At 51.1% G+C, this 22,966-nt stretch overlaps 1 protein-coding gene across 1 annotated transcript in view; it reads left to right on the forward strand.

The window, feature by feature from the left end:
* Ksr2 (kinase suppressor of ras 2) overlaps positions 1-22,966 on the forward strand; it is a 357,219-nt gene that overhangs the window by 258,365 nt on the left and 75,888 nt on the right. Inside the window, exons 6-7 of the mRNA XM_058579886.1 lie at positions 7,785-7,854; positions 11,051-11,134. Coding sequence (XP_058435869.1) covers positions 7,785-7,854; positions 11,051-11,134 — 154 coding nt within the window. The remainder of the gene's footprint in view (positions 1-7,784; positions 7,855-11,050; positions 11,135-22,966) is intronic.

Genomic DNA, 22,966 nt, shown 5'->3' on the forward strand with positions numbered 1-22,966 from the left:
TGTCACTGAGAAACTGCCATGCACAGGCAGGATGTTGGCGAGTGAGCGGGGCCGGGTGCCAATCAAACATTACTCACAAAACCCGAGGATGGGCTGCATTGGACCTGAGGGTCAGGCTGGTCAACCTCGGCTCTAAATCAGAGTCTACGAGGGCTTTGTCACCGTCTAACTGGTGTGTGAATTCCAGAAGCCGAAGAATGATGACAAGGTCAAAAACAATAACAACAATACATCAGATGCCTCCCTGGGCCCAGCTCTGATCCCATTGCCCCCTTCAATCTCCTCAGAATCCTGGGGGGAGACCTCACCATCCCCTTGTCATAGGAGGCGAAACGGAGACTCCGAGAATTAGAGAGTCCAAGGTCCCACACCTCCTCAGTAGCAGAGCTGGTGTTTGTCACAGGTGTCCCTACCTCCATGGTGTCTCTCCCACAATGCACTGGGCAAGTCCATGCCTTGGAGACTCTCCCCATTCAGAAATAAAGCCTGCTGCTCCACTGTGTATTCAAGGTCATGTCCGTGCCCACACCCCAGCCACACCCACTGCTTTGACCCCGACTACCATGCTCCGTTCCTAGACACGGACTCTGCCATTGCTCTTTGTTTGGCCTCCATGACATGGGGAGCCCCAGGAATCTCCTCTGAAACCCCTGTACGTCATCTCTCCTGCCCAGAGTGCGCAGCAGGGTCCTTGCTCCACCCACATCACCACCCATCCCCTCTGCCTTATTTCCTTCCCCACGACGTGGCTTAAAAGTCCACTCTCCAGCTCAGGAGGCTGAGGCAGGAGGATCATGAGTTCAAAGCCAGCCTCAGCACCAGCGAGGCACTAAACAGCTCAGTGAGACCCCATCTCTTAAATAAAATACAAAATAGGGCAGGGGATATGGCTCAGGGGTCGAGGGCCCCTGAGTTCAATCTCTGTGACCCTCCAACCCCCCCACCCCCAAAAAAAAGCCCACTCTCCTCTCTGCCCCCAACAGTGCCAAGTTGCTCCCGGAAGCCTTCCTGCCATCAGAGCCTCGGGTGATGACGTCTGACCTTGAGAAGTGGGTCGTATTTGTCTCAGGAAGAAAGTTATGTCCAAATCCATGAAGAAACTTAATTTGGCTCCAAAGCATCATGGAGCTGTAACCTTTAGAGACAGAGCATAATTAAAATACTCTTAGATCGGCTCTATTTGAGTTAGTTATTAAAGCAAATAGTCATTCTCTGCTATGTGAGTAATGTCATGAATGGCTTTAGTCAGAAACCAGTTTGCACCTTGGATAAATGAGTGAGATTTCAGCTAGTTTAGTTTCAGGTATCCTTGGACCCCCAGAATTTGCTAGTTGATTTGGATGCAGCTAAATCATGGCTCAGTCCATCCTGTCCCTGGGCTGAATTCTTAAGGACAGTTTGAAATTTCCATTTTATTTGCAGTATTTCCGAGTATGAGCTCTGGAGCTCCCAGCTCTAATGCCTAAAATGGACTTATGAGGATTAAGCAAAATAATATATCTGAATCACACAATCGAGGTCCAGCCATATAGTAGGTGCTCAATAAATGTTAGCGGTTGATATTAATAATGCTATGTGCTCAGAGGTCTTTATCTCCATGGAAACATTTAAGCTTTGGGTAGCTCCTCATCTATCCAAGGGGATTTAATGAGACTCAGAGTCGGCCATAGGCAATTTCTCCTGGTCCTTTCCAACTCTAGGAAGGCATGATTAAAAAAACAAAATTTAACATTGGTCTGAGCAAGGGATATGCTAAAGTGGTGGATAGCAAGGCTCACATTTTATGGAAAGCTGAGTTTAACTCTAACGTGTACCAAATACTAGTTGTATGTCTTTGAGCGACTTAATTTCTTCAGTTTCCTTCTCTGTGAACGGGGGACACAATTCCCCAAGGTTGTTTAGATTCAGCAAAGCAGTGGCCTCACGAGATGTGCCCTCATTTGGAACATGAACAAATGCTCCCACACAGGGCAGAGGACAGGGCCCTCTGAGTACATTACCGCACTTGGTCTTCCAACAGCCCTGCGAGCAGACACTGTCCTTCACCCACATTGTTTGCCTGATGGTGCTGAACCCCTAGCGGCTGTCACTCACCCGAGGACACATGGAAGGGCGTGTCTCCCATCACCTCATTTTGCCATCTGTAAAATGGAGGTGATGTCTGCATCCTTCCCTACCACCCAAGAGGACTTGGGGGATAAACCATTTCAGACTTGCTCCAAGTCTCGTAGAGGGTATGGCTATGATCTCCCAGGGCCGTGGAAGTTTCCAGTTAACCGCTAAAATAACAGTTGGGGCCAGCACTCTCATGGTGGTTCATTCATGAACGCATCCATTTGTTCACCCATTGAACACACATGGATCCCTTGGACAGATCCTGAGTGAGACACTAGGGTACAGTGACAGATGAGACTCAGGAGCCACCTCCATAGGGTGACAGCATCATAGAGGCATTGCAAAGGATGATTTTTAAAACCTGCTTTGCCTTCTTCCCATGGCTTCCTCTTTCTCCTCCTTGGTGGGGTTTGGGAATGCCTACCCACGATACCTTCTTAAGGAATTGTCCCCTAAGATTAGCCAGGGCCAGAGCAGATATTCCGGTGTTATAAGTTGGTGAGTTTGGGACAAAGCCCTTCACCCTGCTCTCTCTTACAGCCAGGAAGGTAAACGTATCCTGGGGCTTTCTTTTTCTATTTCTTTTCTTCTTCTTCTTCTTCTTCTTTTTTGTGCCAGGGATTGACCTCAGGGGCACTGGACCCCTGAACCCCATCCCCAACCCTACTTTGCATTTTATTTAGAGACAAGGTCTCCCTGAGTTGCTTAGTGCCTTGCTTGTGCTGAGGCTGGCTTTGAACCTGCAATCCTCCTGCCTCAGCCTCCCAAGCCACTAAGATTACAGGCACATGACAACATGCCTGGCTCCTGTGGGTTTCCTAAAAATGGCACAGGCTTTGCAAGAAGAGCCTCTGGATGGGGTGAAGGGTGGTTGTGGATTTTTGATTAGGGGCTACTGATGGGGTCATGAGGGACAGTGGGGAACGGTCTGGGCTGGGGGATGGAATGGCCTTGGAAGGGTGGGAGATGATGCACTGGACTGGGCAGGGAGTGGGGAGTTGGAGGGTGGGGTCTGGGGAGGTGGGGAGGTCCTGCCCCTGGTTTGCTGTCCCAGCCTAGCGGGCTATTCTCCCCTTAGCCACCAGAGGGAGCTCTTAAACACACTGGGTGGCACACCCTCCTGTCCCTGTTCTAATCCAGGGGTCAAGATTCCCATGGCTTTAAAACAACCCCCAAAGTCTGCAGTATTTTATTTTCCTAAAACAACTCTTTTTTGTCTACTCATTTATCTTCTGATTTCCCCATTAGACTCTAAGAAAATTTCATTATACTGTTCAGTATATTCCTAAGACCGTGCCTGGCACAAGACAGGTGCTGTATGAGTTTCCCCCGGCTGCTGTAACAAAGGGGTGCCGTGACTTAAAACCACACAAATGATTACTTAACAGTTCTGGAAGTCACAAGTCCAAAATGGGTCTCCAGGATCCTGATGCCAGTGTGGGCAGAGCTGGTGCCTTCTGAGGCTGGCGGAGAGATGCAGGTTCTTGCCTCTCCTGGTCTCTGAAGGCTGAACATGGTGTTGGAATTTATCTTCTTTTTACTCTTCCCAGACAGAGGTAGGAGGATGTAGGACTAGAAGCATCCAGTTTGCTCCTGGCTGTGGTTTAAATCCCAACTCAGTCCTCGACACTTAGAGGCAATTGCTTAATACTTTTAACCCTCAGCGTTGCCCTCTGTGAAATAGGAATGACATTGGTGGAATTGGCGGTGCTTATTAAGCCATGTGACCTGAATTTAAAAATCCCACTTCTGGCCTTTACTGGTCCTAGACCAATGATTTCCTAAGGGTGAAATGAGGGCGAATGGTAATGGCTGACGTACTACCTCCGGGCATACACTGTCCTGTTTGGATTAAATGAGATAATATGTGCAGTACATGGATTTGAGGAAATGACCTATAAAGGATTTGGTTGATGACAGGGCTTGGTACATGATGACATTCAACCAAAATCTGGCCTTATTTCCAACTTTCTTCTTATTTCTTCTCCTCTTTCTTTGCTTTTTTGTCACCAGTTTTACCTGGTGTCTTTGTATACACCCTGATGTGTTTTTCCCTAGCCTGCCTTATCTGTTAGTCTAATTTCAGAGCCCAAGTTTGCAGTGTGTTGGTTTGGATGCCTTATCACCGCCAGATCCTTCTGCCAGGTCCTCTGTTTGTCTCCATGGCTTCCAGAATGATTTCAAAGACCAGGGCTCCTTGTGCTATTCCGAGGCCACACCTGTGCAAGTGTGTGCAAGTCCTCCCCCCGCCCCCTTCCCTCTCCAAGCTCTAGAAATGAAAACGAATCCTGCCTTCATGTCTGCACGACTCGTTATCAGAAAATTAGAGTGGAAAAGAAGCTTTCACATAGCCACGGAGACATCTTAATAGGTGCTTTGATTGTTAAACCGAAGTTTCTATATCGGTTTAATTGCTCTAAATGCTGTTTGCCTTCTCTGTTATGATAAGGCGTCTATTCTCATAGCTTTAAAAAAAAAATCCTTCCCTTTCAACAGTTTCCCTTTGCTTTAAGGCTTGCCTGGGCAAGTTTAATAAAATCCAAACAGAGAAAGTAAAGAGAGAATCTCCAAGTTCAAGGCTGCACTCCCACACAGGAAGCGGTGTGGGGGTGATGATGGCTGGAGACTAATGAAGCTGCAGCCGCTAATGCAATTGACAGAGCTCCCCCTCCACTGGATATTGGGAAATTAAACCAAACTGCCAAACTTAATTACAGCTACTTTTTGGAAAATGCGTTGTAATTGAGGGTAACAGAGTAAGTGGGATATGAATCTAAGAGTGAGCAGTGAGATGTGTTTACAGTAAAAGCTCACTTGCGCTCTAGGAACTCAAGCTGTGTGTGTGCTTGTGTGTGTGTGTGTGATTGTGTGTGCGCGTGTGTGTCAGGGACAGTCATGGAGCAGGGAGGATGTAGCTAGAGGAAGACAGAAACATCTAGATCAGAAATTCTCAAACCTTGGCATGGCTGACATTTGTCCTATGTGGAGTCTGTCACGTATAGTACAGGATGTTGAACGGCACCCCTAGCCTCACCCTGCTAGTAACACATGTACATCGTGTGACACCCAAAAAGGTCTCCAGATGTCATCCAATATCCCATAAGGAGCAAACTTCCAGTTGAGAACACTCATTTAGCAGCTTCTGAACAATTGCAGTTACTTCGGCCAGTGTCTGGCTGTGTGACCTTTGTCAAGTTACCGCACCTCTCTAAACTCCTTTATCTTCCTTTGCCCAATGGAAATAACAAAAACAACAACTTCACGGAGACACAATCTCCAGGTATCAAATGCATGCTTGACACTTGTTGAGTGATCAGTAAACTCAGTGTTTCTATGATAATCATCTTGGACATGGCAAACTTGTGTCTGGTTCTCTGCACTGTTATACGAGGTACCTACGTGAAGATGGAGATGTGGTTCTTCCTTTTGCAGAGGTGACAGATGTGTGCAGACTTGTGGGCACTCAGTCTGCACTTGAGGCAGCCATTGCTAATCAATCTCAGGGCTGTTTCCTGTGGCCCCTCAGAATCCTTCCCAACACAACCTTCTCGTCAGTCACCTGGCATGGCCCTTGAGAAGAGACCCAGGTGGCACTCCAAGTTTTGGGGATTCCTCATAAGGAGGCAAACCTGTCCTCTCCAGCCCAGCTTTAGGAGTTAACAGACCCTGTGTTTCCTTCCACATCTGACTTTAGTCCCCAGAGGAGGTTGGAATAGAAAAAAAAAGAAAAGAGAAAAAAGCTCTTTTTAAAAAATTGTTTTTCTTTCTTGTCTTTTGCTTCCCTCGGGAACAGAGATGAGTAGTAATGGACTCGGAGCTTGATGACATTTAGTTCTTAGTTAAACTAGAGGAAATCCCACAGGCTGCGCTGCTCACCGATCCATCAGCCTGTCTCTTTGGCGAGTTTTCTCTGCCCTCAGGGGTCCAGGAAGATCATTAGCTCTCCCAGAGAGGGCCCCAGCTTTGCAAGGGCAGAGCTGGGGTTTCTGGAAACAGCTTTCAGAGGGTGCCACCGTGTCATTACAAGAGAGGAGTGAGTGGGTCGGGGCTCAGTGCTCCCTGCGGGTCCCGACCTGCCGGCTCCCCACCGAGGGCCACTCCAGAGCGATGGCTGTAGGCAACCAGGCGCCTCCGCGGCCGGCAAGCAGGAGCGCCCGCTGGCCTGAGAGGTGACAGCTGGCGCCGGGCTGCCCCTCCTCCTTCTCTCCTGACCAGGGGGAGACTTCACAGGTGGCACTGGCTCATTGCTGCTGTCGTCTGGCACCTCTCTGGGCCCCGTGAGGTCTGTAGGAGGGAGGTGGAGGTGGGGCTGGTGCACAGGGTCTGCAGGGGACCTGGAACTCCATGCACAGTGACAGGGCACTTCCCTCGGATTGACCCTAAAGTGTGAAATGGAAGTCTGCATGGTACATAATTTATAGTTTCCTCCTATCATCCATCCATCCATCCATCCATCCATCCATCCACCATTAGCCAGCCCTCCACTCACTCACCCACCTACCTAGTCAGCCACCAGTCCTTCCTTCCTTCCACCCACTCTCCCACCTACCAACCCATCCATTCACCTATCCATCTGTCCATCCATTTAGACATCCATCCACCCACCTTCCCACTTACCAATCCATCCATCCATCCGTCCATCCATCCATCCATCCATCCATCCATCTATTCAAACATCCATCCTTCCTTTCATCCACCTACCCTCCCACCCACCCTTCCATCCCATCTACCCATCCATCCATCCATCCTTCCTTCTATCCACTCACCTTTCCACCTATCTATCCATCCATCTTTCCTTCCTTCCATCCACCTACCCTCCCACCTACCCATCCATCCCACCTACCCATCCACCCCACCTATCCATCCATCCATTCACCATTCATCTGTCCATCTATCCATCCATCCTTCCTTCCATCCACCTACCCTCCACCTACCCATCCATCCACTCATCATCCATCCATCCATCTGTCCACCCACTCACCCCCACCACTTGTTCATCCACTCACTCATTCTAGACGGCTTAGGTGGCACCTGGCTAGAGAGTCTAAAATGTCACTTACCATGTACAGAAAGAGATAGCTTTTCATGTAGAGTTTGTCTTTAAGAACAAATATTTAAACAAAGACATGGATTTGACCTGCAATGCTAACTTAATCATTGCACAAGTTGTAAGAGGACGCCAGAAATCCATAGCATGATTGACAGGTGTCTGTAATCTCCTGCATTGCAACGTGGCAAGGCCCTGGGCCCCGGGGTCCCTCAGACCTGGGTCCCCAGGTGCTGTGCAGCCCACACAGTGTGGCCCTCTCCAGGCCTTGGCTCCCCGACCTGTGTGGAGGGCATGCCAGCCCCCTCGTGCTGGGGTTGTTTGGAGGGCATGGCCAGCTAAGTCCTTTGAGTCACTTGGCACATGTGGCACAGGCTAAGTGCTCTGTCAATGGGGGGGATGCCAAAGTGATTCTTCCCACAGGCAGTTTCTTTAAAGGCACTTTCTGGCTGCCCTGCCCAGGGGACCTTGCACTGGCTGAGGTGACAACCCAAACCAGGGTCCTGCTCAGCCTGGTTTAGCAAGTGGAGGCAGTTGGTGTCCTTCCGGGCCTTGACCAGAGTCCGCCCCAGCCTCTGAGCTGCTGTAACAGGCTCTTTCTCTCTGTTCTTCTCTCCTGCAGACACACTGTCAGTGCCGCGCTGGTCCCCGCAGATCCCGCGCAGAGACCTCGGCAACTCCATCAAGCACAGGTAGGCTGGGTTCCCAGTGCTTGGGTACCACCTCCCAGGCCCATGAAGGGCCGAAGGCAGGGCAGAGTGTTGTGCCCCAGCTCCTATAGCACCCTGCCCCCTGTCTGCTAAATGGCAACCAGAGGACGAAGGTTAACCTTACCCTGATCAAATTCCCACACAGTGCCAGGGCTCTGGAGTCAGACTGACTCATGTTCCAATCCCAATTAGTAAAGCTTTGCAACCTCAAAGAAGTTACTTAACCTCTCTGAGACTCCATTTTTTTTTCTGATAATTCTGCTCATCTATAGGGTGGTTATGAAAATGAAATATATGTGATCTATGTAAAGTTTTCACTGAGCAGCAACTTGTCAACAGTTTTTGAAAGAAGTATGTTGACATGATAGTTGTTAAAAATACATAAGAAACAGTAAATGGTATTATTGTTAAGGTAAATGTTTTTTGTCCTGATTTGGGGGCTCCTCACCCAGAAAACACAGGATTGCAAGCTGAATTCATTTGTGCTCCCTGTCTGTGAGGGACACTTTGTCCCAGAGCCGCAGCCCTGCTGGGTCAACAGGACCTCTCCTCTGGGATCATAACCTGCCCTTTGGGGGAGAGGTCTGGTCATCTAGTCATTTTATCTATGAGTCATTCTTTATAAGAAATTCTTCAACTTTCTAAATCTGACTTTCCACATTTGGGCTCCTCATCCTCATAATCCCCTCAGGAAGTCAGCCGGGTAAGTGGAGTAGAGATGGCCAGGCCCATTTGATCGATGAGGAAACGGAGACCCTGGAGAATTGAGTCACGGTCCTAAAAGCTAATGAGCCTCGGCGCTTTGTGTTCCTGGACACGCCGCTGAGAGATTTCTGGGCCAGGGCCTCTGTGCATGAGCCGAAGGACGTTGTCACTCATTCATGATTCCTCCCCTCGCATTTATAGGGTTTCTGTGCGAGGTTGGCAGCACTGGGGAGGCCTGTGCCCTGGGAGCTGCCAGGGGAGGGTCAGTGCACAGACCCTGAAGGGCCAGGGCTCGGGGAGGGACACCAGGTGCCACACACTGCCCGGGACTAGGTGGGAATGAGCACTCCTGCTGAACGGCATCTTGTCAACAGTTTTTGAAAGAAGTGTGTGGCCAGGATAGTTGTTAGAACTCGAAAGAGAAAAGATTGGAGGGAGCAGTGAGAACTAGGTGACAGACAGGTCAAGGGCCAGGCTGTGAGCTGCCGGGAGGAGAATTCAAGACCAGGGCTTTTGTGTCTGTGTCGCTGTTCTCAGGCCCAGCTCCATCCCTGGGCTGGCCACGCCCCTGGCCCAGTTCCTCCCCTGGATTGGCCACATCCCTGACTTTGCCATCCCTGGATTGGCCACACCCTTGATTCGGCTCCGCCCACTGATTGGCCACACCCCTGACTTCACTATCTCTGGATTGGCCCACCCTTAGTTTGGTACCATCCCTGGACTGGCCACGCCCCTGGCTCAGTTCCTCCCCTGGATTGGCCACATCCCTGACTTTGCCATCCCTGGATTGGCCACACCCTTGATTTGGCTCCGCCCTCTAATTGGCCACACCCCCTGACTTCACTATCCCTGGATTGGCCCACACCCTTAGTTTGGCCACGCCCCGGCTCAATTCCTCTTTTGGATTGGCCATGTCTCTGGCTTAGTTCCACCCCTGGATTGACCACGCCCTTGGTTCCGCTCTGCCCCCTGGATAGTCCCGATTCCCAGACTTTCTCCCCCTAATTTTGGAACCCGGTAGTATCTCAGCTTCAGATGCTGATTCCCGAAGGAGGGAAGCGACCTGATAATCTTGGGTATGGTGACCAACTTCCTAGCCTTCCTAGGGACCGGGGATGACTTGTTACTCTCCTCTCCTCCTGGGTTCCTCCCTGGGGCACCAGGCCAGGAGAAAGAAACTGAACTCACCCCAGCCTTGATGAAGAGGTGACATTAAAACCCCATTCCTATCATCAGGAATCACAGCTGGGGAATAGGGAGAGCTGACCCTCGGGACAGGAGAGGGCTGAAAAGGAGAAAAGACGGCCACCAGCCACCCTGCCCCCTTCCCCTGTGTCTAGCTGGTGGGTGAAGCACATCATCCCCCGGGGCTGCCATGTCCTGCAGACGGACCCTGTTTAACTCCCTGGCCTCCTGAGGGGACCAAAGGGGCCCAAACAACCCCCCAAATCCAAAAACTGGAGAGGGATGCGTTCTTGGCAATCTGCGTCTTGCTCCGAAGATTGCTATTTGCTTAGATATGGAGGTTTTGGTCTGCGGCTGGTTCTGTTTGGAGAGGGACTGACCCAGATGGGGCAAGATGGGACAGCAGACCGAGACAGCCTTTCCCTCAAAATTCTGTCTCCAAGTTATATAATCACTTCCGATTTTCCTTTTGACACTCCACAGAGTGGTGGAGATTAGATACGACTCCTGCCGACGGTGGCACAAATTGAAAATTAAAATTAACTGTGACCTGGCAACCTTCAATACTTCCCCGGGCCCAGCCCTGCTGCCGCTTCGTATCTCAGGGAAGAAAGCACCTGGCAGGATGGGGGCGGGGCCCGGGGAGTTAACCTACTGCCCTCTCCTCCAACCCGGGAACCGGTATGTGGGAGCGCTCCAAACTTCTCGCCTTTGGCATAAGTAGGAGGGGAGCAAAAAGGAGGTGAGCTGAGGGTCTTAAAAGGCTTTTGCCTTGAGAGATTTTTTCTGCTACTAAAGTTTGGGGCCTCAGCTCTTTGGGGAAGGTAGGGCGCCCTGAAGCTCCCCGGGTGATGTTCTTAGCAGTAATGGAGACTAGCTCAGGTGGACTCCTAGGGAGACCCCACCTGGCTTTGTGACTCTCTGAGGATCCTACCAGCCCCATCCATTGTCCTAGAAGTGAATGTGGCACATAGTAGGCTACCAGGCAATATTTGTCAAGGGAACAAATGACCATTATGAATGTCCAAGGTAACCTAATCTACTGAGCCCTTGCTTTGTGCCAGACGCTGAGTGAAGCCTTGCCTCCTTCAATAACCTGTGAGGCCAATACCATTATGAACCCCACTTTACAGATAAGGAGACTGCTCCAGTAGTCTCAGCAATTTGATTAAGTCACCTATGTTGGAAGAAGCGGGACTAGGATCTAGGGCCCCTGCAATGCCCCTCCAAGTAGTTCACCCTGCTAGAGATGGCTCAGTCACTAAGATCATTTCTGTCTCTTTCACAGGTTTTCCACCAAGTACTGGATGTCTCAGACATGTACAGTCTGTGGGAAGGGAATGCTTTTTGGCCTCAAGTGTAAAAACTGCAAGTAAGTGACTGCACCTTGCGGTGACTTTTCCCGGTGCCTGACCATATTGGTTTCCGCCATTGCTTATAGGAGTGTGGTTTTTTAATTCTTGTAAGAGTTGTTTGCTTTGCATTTCGGAAATGGGTCTTAAAAGCACTTCTGTAAATTTGGGGACAGGGACAAGGAGGGATCACTTGTGAGAAAGGACCAGAGCTAATGGAAGATGGTAGAAATGCAAAATGCTGTGTGCCGGGGCACGGTGGCACCTTGTAGTTTCAATAGCGTCTAAGATCTGGGGTGACAAGCCTTTTCTCTAGTTGCCCAGATGGTAAATGTTTTAACTTTGCAGCTGCACGGTCTCTGTTGCCACTGCTCAACGCTGCCCCCTGCAGCTCAAAAGCAGAAACAAATAGACATAACAAACGCATCCATCCCAATAAAGCTTTATTTATAAAAACAGGCTACAGACGGGCTTTGGTCCTATAATTTGCAGATCCCTGAGTTGGAGTTTGCAAGTCCTTCTCACCTCTATTCTTTCTCCTCATGGTACTTCTCTGGAGCGTTCCACTTCTCTCCATTTTACAGATGTGAAAGCTGAGCCTCCACAAGGAAAACTTGCAGCCAGGAAGTAGCAGTCAAGACTCAAACCCAGACTCCCTAACTCTGGTTCGGCTTATTCCAGGGCATGACTTCCAGAAGCTAGGGAAAGGTGCAAGAGAACACTGTGACACCAGACGGGCTCTGTGGCACCTGATGAAACGGCTTTCAAACCCGGGCTCTGCCACTTGTGTAGCTGTATGACCTTGGGCAGGTCATTTCTCCTTTCCATCCCTAGTATTTTGTCCCCCGTATGAAAGGAATACAATTATACCTGCCTCAGGCAATGCCGAGCATCCAGTCAATCAACAGACAGGACATAGCGCAGCGCTGGCTCAGAGCTCTGTCCTCTGTAAGAAATTACCAGAACCTTCCTGGGCCTCTTCTTCCATAAACCTGAACCAAAGACCCCCTCAGGTCCAATTTCTACAAACTAGCCAGCAACATTCCATGTCCGTAAAAGTCTCAAGTGGACACGCCTCCGTTTGCTGGATAGGAGCCACTCAGCTTAAAAGATTCTAGAAACCCCTCTGTCTTCTCCAGTTTTGCTGTTTCTTACCTAGCCAGGCGGGGAACTCTCACTTGGGACCTTTCGGGCCTCCCTGCCTCCCTGCCCCAAGATGGGACAAGCTCACTCTCCGCCTCACCCCCACCTGGTGGTCTGACCTGAGTGATGACGGTAGGGCTGGCCTCCCCCTCCTGGGGTTGTGTGGAGGATTAATTAGTTCCAGCCCCTGAGAAGCCTTAAGATCCAGGTCTAAGGGAGATGGGGCGGTAATTACCACGCGTTGGCCTTTTGAAGCTGCCCTGCCCCCTTGAGCCTCGGAGGACCTGGTCTCTCTGGTGGCCCCTGGTCTTTCTGACCCCAAGGGACACAAGGCCAGGTCCTTGGGTCAGGCCTGTACGCCTGCTGCCCCGGCTTATCTGTATCTAGTGACACCATGTTCTGGGGTGGGGGTGGGGGAATAGCAACTTTCACATCCTCCCACCTGGCACCTGCCCCTGCCGCGTGCAGGCTTTTGAAGTCAAGTAATTAGGTGACAGGGACGCGGCCAGGACTCAGCCAGGCTGAAGGCTTCCCAAGCTGTTTCAATTTTCAGCACTGGAGGCAGAACTCAGAGGTGGCCTTTGCTCCGAGCTCTCTGTTCTAAAAGCAATGGGCACAGGCTCGGGTCCTGCCAAGGGCTGGGAGGGGAGGCTGGCAGGGATGGGGGCTGGGCAGAGGGCTGGCTACAAGTAGCCCATGCTTTAGAAGCAGGCAGAGCCCAGTTTGAGTCCCAGCTGCATTGCCCTACTCCCCACGTGAACTTGAGCCCTTAAGAAGCGTGGCATTGCTGGGCATGATGGTGCACACCTGCCATCCCAGCAGCTTGGGAGGCTGAGGCAGGAGGATTGCAAGTTCAAAGCCAGCCTCAGCACCAGCGAGGCCCTAAGCAACTCAGTGAGACCCTGTCTCTAAATAAAATACAAAACAGGGCTGGGGATGAGGCTCAGGGGCTGAGTGCCCCTGAGTTCAATCCCTGGTGCCCCCACCTCCCAAAAATGTGTGGCGACCTGAGCTCAGTTTTCTTATCTGCAAATTGGGCATGATATTAGCGTCTACCTCCAGACTGTTGAAGGGAGTCAAGACAATGTCTCTTGCCCCAGATTCCAATGTTTTATTCAAGAACATTCTTCCTCGCTCCATCTTGTGCAGAAGTAGCTCCTGGCTGATCGGGAGCATGATTTAAACCAGGACATGGTCGGATTACACTGGTGACCTCACTAATTTGTTCAGCCCTTCGACTGGCAAAATGGCAGATAGCTACTGTAGCTAATGTGGGGGTCCCGCGGGCTTCAGGGGTCTTGGTTTTGTTTAAACTTGACAGAACTCAATGCTGTCTCCGATATACGATTATGAGCATGTGTTACTGATGTTGGTGAAATTCAAACTTGCCCCCTGCAGTGTTTGCATCAATGAAAGTGAGGACAGAGGATGGTCCTTTACATGTGTCTTTAGGGACTGACAACATTCTGGGTGCCCTGAAGGGCTGATTGATAGAGGGCCCAGGAGGGAGGCAAATGGGTAGGGCCCAGGCTCTGTGGTCAAGGAGTCCAGGGGAGTCTCGCTGGAGAGGGGTGAGTCTCAATGAAAGTGAAGAGCTTGCATTAAAAAGTACGACAGGGGAACTCAGGAGAGGTGTGCCCGAGCCCGGGGAGGCGGCTCCTTAGAGCACTTATTCAACCCACGTGCCTCGGCTCAGTAATGACTCCTGCAGGTTGAGGATCCCTGGTCTGAAATGCTTGGGACAGAAGTGCTTCCAAGTTTCAGATTCAGTCTCCTTTTGGACTCTTTGCATATTTGCATATACACATACTTGGGGAGGCGACCCAAGTCTAAACACAACATTCATGTATGTTTCACATACACACAGGCCAAAGTTAACGCTGGGCAATGTTTTTAGGCCCCTGTGTTTTGACGGCGACCCATCACGTGAGACTGGGTGTGGAATTGCAGATTCTGTTGGTGCTTAACAACTTTTGGATTTCAGAGCCTTTTGGATTTCGGATTAGGGATGCTTAACTGTGATACATGAATACTATGCGGCAGGTGCTCACTCTTCCAGACCCTGAAAAGCAACAGGGAATAAAACCGATAAAGTCTCTGTGCTGGTGGGGGCCAGGAGGTGGGCAGACAGTGAACAGAGTAGATGGGTTTTAATAGATCGTGTGATCAGATGATGCTAAACATTAAGAAGAACAAATCAGAGACGGGAAATAGGAAGGGCCAGGGTGGGGGCTACAATTTTGATTAAGGAGGTCAAGGAAGGTCTCCTACCCAATGAGAACTCTGGAAAAACAGGAGTGTGTTCCAGGTGGTTTCTTGACCTCCTAGAGAGCCCAGAGGCATGGATTTGAATCTTCCCTGAAGGGAAAGATTTTCTTTCTTTTTTTTTTTTTAATCCAGAGCAATCCTCATCCTGTGAGTGCCAGAAACTCCCGGGGCCACAGGGTTTGGCTCAGAGCCTGCTGTTCTGGGGGTGGTACCCAGACCAGCATCAGCAGCATCACCTTGGTTACGGATGCACCTCCTCAGGCCCCGCCCCTGGCCTGCATCAGATGATGGGTCCTGGGCCCGGGCAGTGTGAGTCGGGTCTCATGTCCCCTTTCTGAGCTCCTTTTCTTTTTCTAGATCATGGGCCCTGAAGTGAAGCAGGCATCAGAGTGCCCCAGAGGGTTGTTAAAACACGGAGTCCTGAGCCCCACCCCAGGGCCTCACATCCAGACTCTCTGGGAGATGCTGGGGACAGAGGTACACTTCTAACCAGCTCCCCAGAGATGTTGATGTGTTGGCCCCGAGACCCCGCTTTGAGAACCACTGCTCTACAGAGAGGTAGTAGTTTAGGAAACAAAATCAAACATTATTGTCCAGCTGAACGTTTCATAATGTGAGGGGCTTTTGTAAGCACCGACAGTCTTTTGACGATTCCTTTTCAAGTTCTGCTCTTCTTATGTCCCTAAATCTTACCCTATTTATGTGGGTCTTGTTTATCCAAGAAATGCATCCAATAAATATTTGTGTGATGAGTCAAAAAGATAATATATGATTAGGAAACTGGATGGATGGCAGATATTCTCATATTGGAATCCTGGCTCTGCCACCAACTGGTTGTGTGATCCTCTCTGAACCTCAGTTTCTTTTTCGGTAAAGTGGAGATAAAGATGATAATATGTCCCAACCTCGACTGCTTAAAAAACAAAACAAAACACCAGGTAAGAGAATTGCTCAGAAAAATGCTCATCCTACCATCTGACCCGTAGTAAGTGCTTAATTAATGAGATCTAACACCCTCGCCAACTTGATGAATGAACTTGGGGTTCCCCTCCACCCAGGAAGCCAGAAACAACTTCTCCTCTAAACCCCCTTCCCTTCCGCTTCGGTTCAGTGCCCACTTCCTCCGGAATGATCATCAGCTGTCTTGTTGGAGTTTTGAATAGACAGATTAATGAACTAATAGGAAATGAAGGTTCCAAAAGCAATTTGCAGTTATCTGAACGGAGGCGTCTTTATCTAGTAGGTTCGTGAGCGCGGAGTGGAGTTGAGCTGAGGGCTGAGCTGCGGCACACTCCACTTATCATCTGATAACTGGATTCAGCTGCCACCAGTTTGTTCCCGCAGTGAGATGCGGAAGGGTTCCCGGCCCTCCATCTTGGGCCATCTGCCTCCTTCCCTCACTCTCGGGTCCTTCCGCAGGTTTCTGCCGGGCTGAGGTCTGGTTCCTTGGAAACCTTCCTGCCCTTGTCTGCATTTCTGCCAGGAAGATGCCCGATCGCGATTCAGGCAACGTCTGCTCTAGAAAAACAGAGTTTAAGTGGAGGGAGGCTGGGGGAGGGGAGAAGGAGCGCATGTCCAACAGGTGGCCATCTGCAGGCTCCTTCCAGAGGGGACAGTCCTGATGGTGCTTCTCTACAGATTCTTTGCTGCATGGGGTGGGGCTGTTCTGGGTGTGGTAGGAAGGCAGCCTCAGCCTCTGCCCACTAGAGGCCAACTACAGCCTCCCACGCCTAGGAGGGGCAATCCAAACTGTCTCCAGACATTGCCGAGTGTGGAATTGCCCCTGGTGGAGAGACACAGGTGTGTGTCAAAAATGGTTTGTCCCCAACAAGTGGCACTGTGGCGTGCATTGTCCTGTCTTAATGTGCCAACCGTCCGGCGCCTGTCCCGTGCATGGATTGGTTCCTGAAACCTTCAGCTTACAAGGTGAACCATAAGATCCCATTGTAAGGTGATAGGGTGAAATACAGGGTTACCAGCCCGTAATTACTGGGCGATCAGAGGGTTAGGATTCCTATTGTATCTTAGGGCAATCAACGATCCCAGCGTGCTTGGGACTTTCCCAGGTTTAGCAAACCCGAGTGCCCGGAAACCCCCCAGTCCGTCTAGGTCCGTGCTACCTAAAAACGTCCCTGTGCTCCAGTTGCGGTCACCCCCACTTCTGGAGGAGACCCGTGATCATTTCCCTAGTAAGGTAAGGAGTGGTGTTGGGGAGCCTGCATTAATTAGAGCACAGCTTCCAGGTTTATCCAGGGGTATTTAGTGTCCTCTCTGCAAGTCCCCTCTCCCCTCCTGCAGAGTCTGAGGGGACACGCTGACATGCACTTAAGGGGGCCACACCCTCCACCCCCCCAGCTGGGCAGTGTAATGGGGTCTTTTCCCTTAGATTCCTTACACTCTTCAGTTTCCCCCTGGCCCTGTCTGGTGTGTTTTCCTTGCCTATCTTTTTTGCACCCCAATACAATGTCTTATCTGGAAATTTCTTGTTTGGCAAAACAGCTTTGGCCACAGGGGAGGAGGAGGGGGAGGCGGGGAGGAGGCCAGGATGGGTTGGAGCTGCCGGGTGCAGCGTTTGCTGAGACCTTCCCAGACTGGGGAGAGGATGAGGAGGATGCTGCAGCTGCGGAGAAGTCCCTGGAAGCTTCGGGAATCGGTACAACAGGCAGGATATTGGCAGGATATAATTATGAGCATGCATCTCCAGATCCCCCGCTTGAGTCTTGAACTTACTCTTCCCTGAATAGAAACACTTCAGCTTTGGCCATAATTGCCAGGGAAATTCATTGTCCTGTATATGCATGTTCTTAACCTATTAGAAGAAAAAAAATGGGGGGGTCCAAATATCGTATGTGAGGGAGGATCGCGATTCCACCGGGAGCTGAAGCCGGAACTGGACGTGTTGATGCTCTTGGTGATTTTATGCCCCGAAACCTCCCCAAGCTCCAGAAGTTTGCCAAACACATCGCAGGCAGAATCCCGTGTGACCCTTGCAACAATCCAAGTGGGGGTCTGTTATTATCCCCATTTTATAGACAAGGAAAAATAAGCCTTCAGAAGTTAATGATTGGCCCCCGTGTGGTGGTGCACACCTGTGATCCCAGCGGCTTGGGAGGCTGAGGCAGGAGGATTGCGATTCAAAGCCAGCCTCAGCAAAAGGGAGGCGCTAAGCAATTCAGAGAGACCCTGTCTCTAAATGAAATATTAAAACAGGGCTGGGGGTGTGGCTCAGTGGTTAGGTGCCCCTGGGTTCAATCCCCGGTACCAAAAAAAGAGAAAAAAATGTAAATGACTGACCCAGGGTCTCTGGTGGGCCAATCTGTTCCTCAGAGGTGGACCCCTCTCATTCAAGGCCGCACTAAACCACTTCCAGCCAAGGTCTGGTCATTAGGACAGCCACTAAGGCCAGCTTCTACCCTGCCTTTCCTGGAACTAAACATGCAGAAGAGAGTCTGAGAGCATCTCCACGTCCGGGGAGGCAAAGAGACTCTAAGGTCACTTCCTGTGCTTTCAGGGAGGCTGGGGAGGGGAGCAGGAAATCATGCCCAACAGGTAACCATCTGTGGGCTCCCTTCCAGAGCCCCGCGTGGAGGGAACGGTCCTGGCTCCCAGTCTGATTTGTAGGTCCTGACTCCCGCCACCGCCCTGCGCTCATCCACCTACTAGAGGTTTCTTTCCAGGAGCCGAAGGCGGAGGGGCTGGACCCCACCTAGCTGGTGACAGAGGGAGAAGGGCTGTGTCAGTGCCCGGCTCTGAGCGCATTTCCAGAAGCATCTGCTGCACTGAGAACCACAGGGGGCTCAAAATGAGACCAAGATGCTTAGTTGGGGCAAGCAGTGAAACAGCCTGGCTGGGAGGGGGTCATGATTTGGTTTAGTGACACTGTGAGAAGCCTGTAGTGACCTGGGAAGGAAAGTGGTGCAGAAAGCCGGAAAGATAAGGGGGGACGGGACCTCGGCTGCCACAGGGCTCTTTCCAAAACGCTTACCCAGCATGCACCGCCCTGTTGAAACCCCGGGTCCCCTAACTCTCAGGATGAAGCCAACCTCATGAGGGGACCAGGACAATCATGTCGGGGGTGTTCATGGCGCCTACCTCCAGGGCGAGCAAGTGCTTGGCACTTAGTAAGTGCTCAGGAAATCTTTACTGGTCAAGAAGCTCTCAACGGCAACCTCTGGAGAGGAAGTGGTTCTCTCCGTCACAGAGACAAGGAAACAGGGTTCACTTCCCCCTAGGATCATTTCTAAGGGGCAGTTTTCAAGCAGTGAATGAATGGAAAGACGTTCGTGCTTGAAGTCACAGAGGATGGCTTTATATCCCAGGACAATAAGCTCCTTTCTGGATGGTAAAACCCTTAAGGAAAGAAGTCCTGGTCCACTGAACACCGAGGAGGAACCAAACAATGTTTGTTGTGGGTGTGAATGAGTGAATCGTCTCTACTCCTCTGCCCTTTACCACGAGTACGACTTGGGCTGCTTCCTGGGCCTCAGTCTTCTTGGCTTTGGGATGGGCACAACAGCCTCCACCTCTTACCGCACTGTGGTCCAGGGTCAGTGGGCTGCACAGAGCTCTGGGCTGATGTTGGTGCTTGTTATCCCCTGAGCTGGGTTTCAGTGCAGCTTTTGAAAGCATTTGCATTTGAACTCTGTAAGGAAGGGCAGGTGGGCTATTGCCATTAAGCTGGGATAGACTAAGAGAAAGTGGAAATGGGGGATTCGGCCGCCCCCAGCAGTTTCCGTAAGTCGGTGAGCATCCCCAGGGAACCATTGGAAGTCGATGAGACACTCTCCCCAGCAGGAGTTGGCCTGTCGCTCCTCCACTTGGTGAGTGTCCTGACCCCGGCTCCTTGCTGGGCTCCGGGCCTGTGTCCGCCGTGGGCTGTGACAAAACTATTAAGGAAACAGCAGAGCTTCTCGTAACAGGGGCCATTTGTCCCCCACGGTTCCTGGGCAAGATCCATGGCGGTCCAGTTTGCTTCTGGCCGAATCCTACCTCCGGCCCCATTCTGGAGAGAAGAGGGAAGAGGCTGTTGAGAGGGTCGTAGTTTGCATTCCACTAAGAGGCAAGCAAATGATAAGAAATAGACGTCATTTTCCCAAGAATTTTGAGAGACTGTGACCCTCCCAGGTCACCCCTATTGGACAGTGTCCCTCCTGTCCATCTTTCCTTTTTCTTTCTTTCCCCCTCCCTCCCTCTCTCCATCTCTCCAGTGTTTGCCTCATGCATTAGGCACCAGGTTAATGTGAATGGGGAGAGACCCCGTTTTGCATAGTTAAGATAAAATTTGCATATTTAAGGTGAATTTGCATATTTAACTTTCCATTGGAGAGATGTCTCATTTAGCCAGCGGCTCCTTTGGGGCAATGAGATGTTCCAACCAAGCAGCTCCTCTCCATAATTGAAGCTTATCCTATTAAGCCTTGGAAGTTTTTTTTTTTTTTGAAAGCTATTTTCAATGAAAGTTTTAAATAAATTCCTCCCAAGATTCCACGCTTTCTGAAGGTAGCATGGCCAAGCCATGGGACGTGTCACTTTGGTGCTGGGAATCTTTTTTAATAATCGTGGTGTCTTATCCAGACCCCTAGATCCTAAGCCAAGGGCTCCAAGGCACGTGTTTGAGAGGTGGTCCCAGGTCACACCATTAAGAGGGTGCAGGAGGGAAGCAGGGGGAGAGAAGGCGACCAGTCCTGGGTACACTGAAGAGCAGGTCACAGCCGCGGGCAGCTGGGGTCTAGTCTTACCACGAGCAGACATCATGGCACCCGAGGTAGAGGAGACTGGGCTGTTCATCAACCGACTCCCACCATGGTTGGTTGAGGGCTCCAGGTTCCCCAGCCAGCCCAAGTTTCCAACCAGAGAAAAAGTCTTCCAGCAATGAGTCTGGGTGTGCGCTTTGGAGCTGCTGCACAAACCAGCAGTAATGATGGAAAGTAGAGGAGTTAAAGGTAGGGTGGCTGCTACTTCTTGAGCACCTACAGTGAGCCAAGCGTCTGTCCTAGGTTTCCTAACATTGGTCCTTTCTACAACCCTGTGAGGAAGATGAGATGGTTGTCCCTACTTCACAGAGGAAGAAACTGAGGTTCAGAGTGGGTCAGGGCCTTGCCCAAGTTGTCCCAGCCAGGGAGTGGAGGCCTCAGGATTTGAACCGAGGTTGGTTTGGTATACCCTCCTGACCCCACTTCCCTCTGGAGGGAGCACTGTCTTCTAGAAGATTTCGTTTCCCAGACATCTCTCATCTGGGAAGAAGAGTACCTTCCTTTGACTCTGTGGGGGTCTTCACGCATTCTGCCACAAATTCCCCCCACCCCCCACTTTCCCCACGAGAACCCTGGAAGGTGCGGCTTGGGAATGCGGTTTGGCAGCAGGTGGGTGTTCTGAGAACCGTGCGGGATGCTCTTTCTTCCCTAGGCAGTGAAAACGGGGATCTAATCTGAAGGGGCTGATGTGCATCCCCAGCTGGAAAAGTGGGACCCTGCCTGCCTGGCCCAGAGCCTGGCTGCGGTCCCTCGTACCCTCCCTCCGAGGGCCATGTCACTTCATCACAGGGCTAATCCCGCCCATCAGCAGAGCCTGGGTGTGCAGCCCCAGTTCCTCACTCCAGAGCCCTGAGTGTGCTTTCAGTGTCTCCCTGGGCACAGAGACATATCCCTGGGGTCCCTGCAGGAGCAGGGCTCGTTCCCAGGCCCAGTGAACCCCCTGGCTGGAAGGGAAAGCGTCCCGGGTCCCACTCCCTTTGGCCAGGGGTAAAGGGAGGCTTTTCCATTTCTGCAAGACACACGCAGCAAGAGACTGAAGGGGAGAAGGCGGGGGTGGGGAGGGCAGAAAACAGACCAAGGTCACGGAGGGCCTGCCTGTCCTGTCCTGGTCTGGCAGTGGTCCCAAGGTTAGGTGCAGTCACTTGTCCCCACAGCAGAGGGCTTCTCTGCATCTGCCAATCACCCTTCCAGCCAGGCTGGTTAGAAAGACTCCTGAGTGGGGGTGGCAGGAAGGAAGAATTTCTTTCTGGAAGCTTCCAGGGTGGAGTCTAGCTATTTTGAGTGCAGACACTCCTTGGATGGACTCCGGGTGGCATCCACAGATTCCCCAGCTCAGGGCTTCCCAAACCTGTGAGGCTGGGTCACAGTGCTCCGGACCCTCCCGGGGTTCCTGGTACCTGTGGAATCAGATGTAGGCTCCTTGCGTGGCTTCGGGGCCCACCCACATCCCTCCTCAGATTGGCTCCACCCGTTCTGTTCTCCTGCACTTGGCCTGGGTGACCCTTAACCTCTGACCCCTGAGCCCCCCAAGTCTCTTTCTTGTCCCCTAACTCCAGTGTGCCTCTTGGGAGAAACACTCCCAGGTGACACTTGCCTAGGGACCCTGCCCCCATCCCTTGGCTCCCCATTCCATTTCCCTGTATTTCTGTGTCACCCTCTTGCCACCCTCTGCAGTGACTTCCTCTGTTTGCCCTCCCCACAAACACAGAGGGGAAGAGATGAGAAGACGGATCCCAAGTTCCCACTTGTCTGCATGGTATCTCTGAGGTTCTGTTTTGATACTGACCCTCTAGGCAGCCCGAGGGCCATCACCTGGGGAAGCCACGGGCTCCTGGAAGTCAGGGTTCTGAGCATGATGAGGGAATCCGTGGGGGGGGGGCGTGAAGTTGCCTGCAGGAACCTGGCATCTCTATTGTCCTGGCAATTTCAGGCAACTGTGGGGAGAAAGTAAGGTGACATCATAGGCTCGTCTCAAAGAAGGGATTTTGATTCTAAACTCTTCAGATTAAGACCTCTCCGTACCTGCTGCTAATCTCACCCTGATGGGAAGCTCTGGCTTCAAGTCTCCTACAGCTTGAGCCTTCAGGATGAGTGACAGCCCACTTTGGGACAACTGACCCGGGTTTACTGCCAGATCAAGTCCAGTTAACCCAAGTTTTCCACCTTGAACATGAGAATGTTAAAAAAAATTACCCATTTCTTAACATTGTTATGAAGATCAAACGACATTGTATATGCCAAGTGTTTAGTACAGTGACTGGAAAATCAGGCACATGGTCATTAGAATGGCAGTGCCAACACTAAGTACTGACTAATGGGACAGGGTGTGCTTCAACACATCAAGTCCACGTGGGCGCTGGGGTGGAACAATTGCTATCCACTACTAGACCACTCGGGATGGAGCCGAGAGACTGAGGAGGCAGCAGCCCCTCTCCACAGTTAATTATCTGGGTTCCAGTCTTTGTAGTAGCTGCCCTGTCCCATCTAACATCTAACCAGTGTCCAGAGTCTCCAGACCACTGAGGCACCTTTTCACTCACCCACTGTATTCATCCACACACCCACCATCTGCCCATCTACCCATTCTTCCATTTATACATCCATCCACCTCTCTATCCATCCATTCATCCATCTACCTATCAGTTCACTCATCCATCCATCCATACATACATACATACATACATCTAT

Source organism: Marmota monax, unplaced genomic scaffold (assembly GCF_021218885.2).
Source record: "Marmota monax isolate L192 unplaced genomic scaffold, Marmota_monax_Labrador192_F-V1.1 WCK01_AAM20220418_F8-fsc00092, whole genome shotgun sequence".
Classification (NCBI taxonomy): domain Eukaryota; kingdom Metazoa; phylum Chordata; class Mammalia; order Rodentia; family Sciuridae; genus Marmota; species Marmota monax.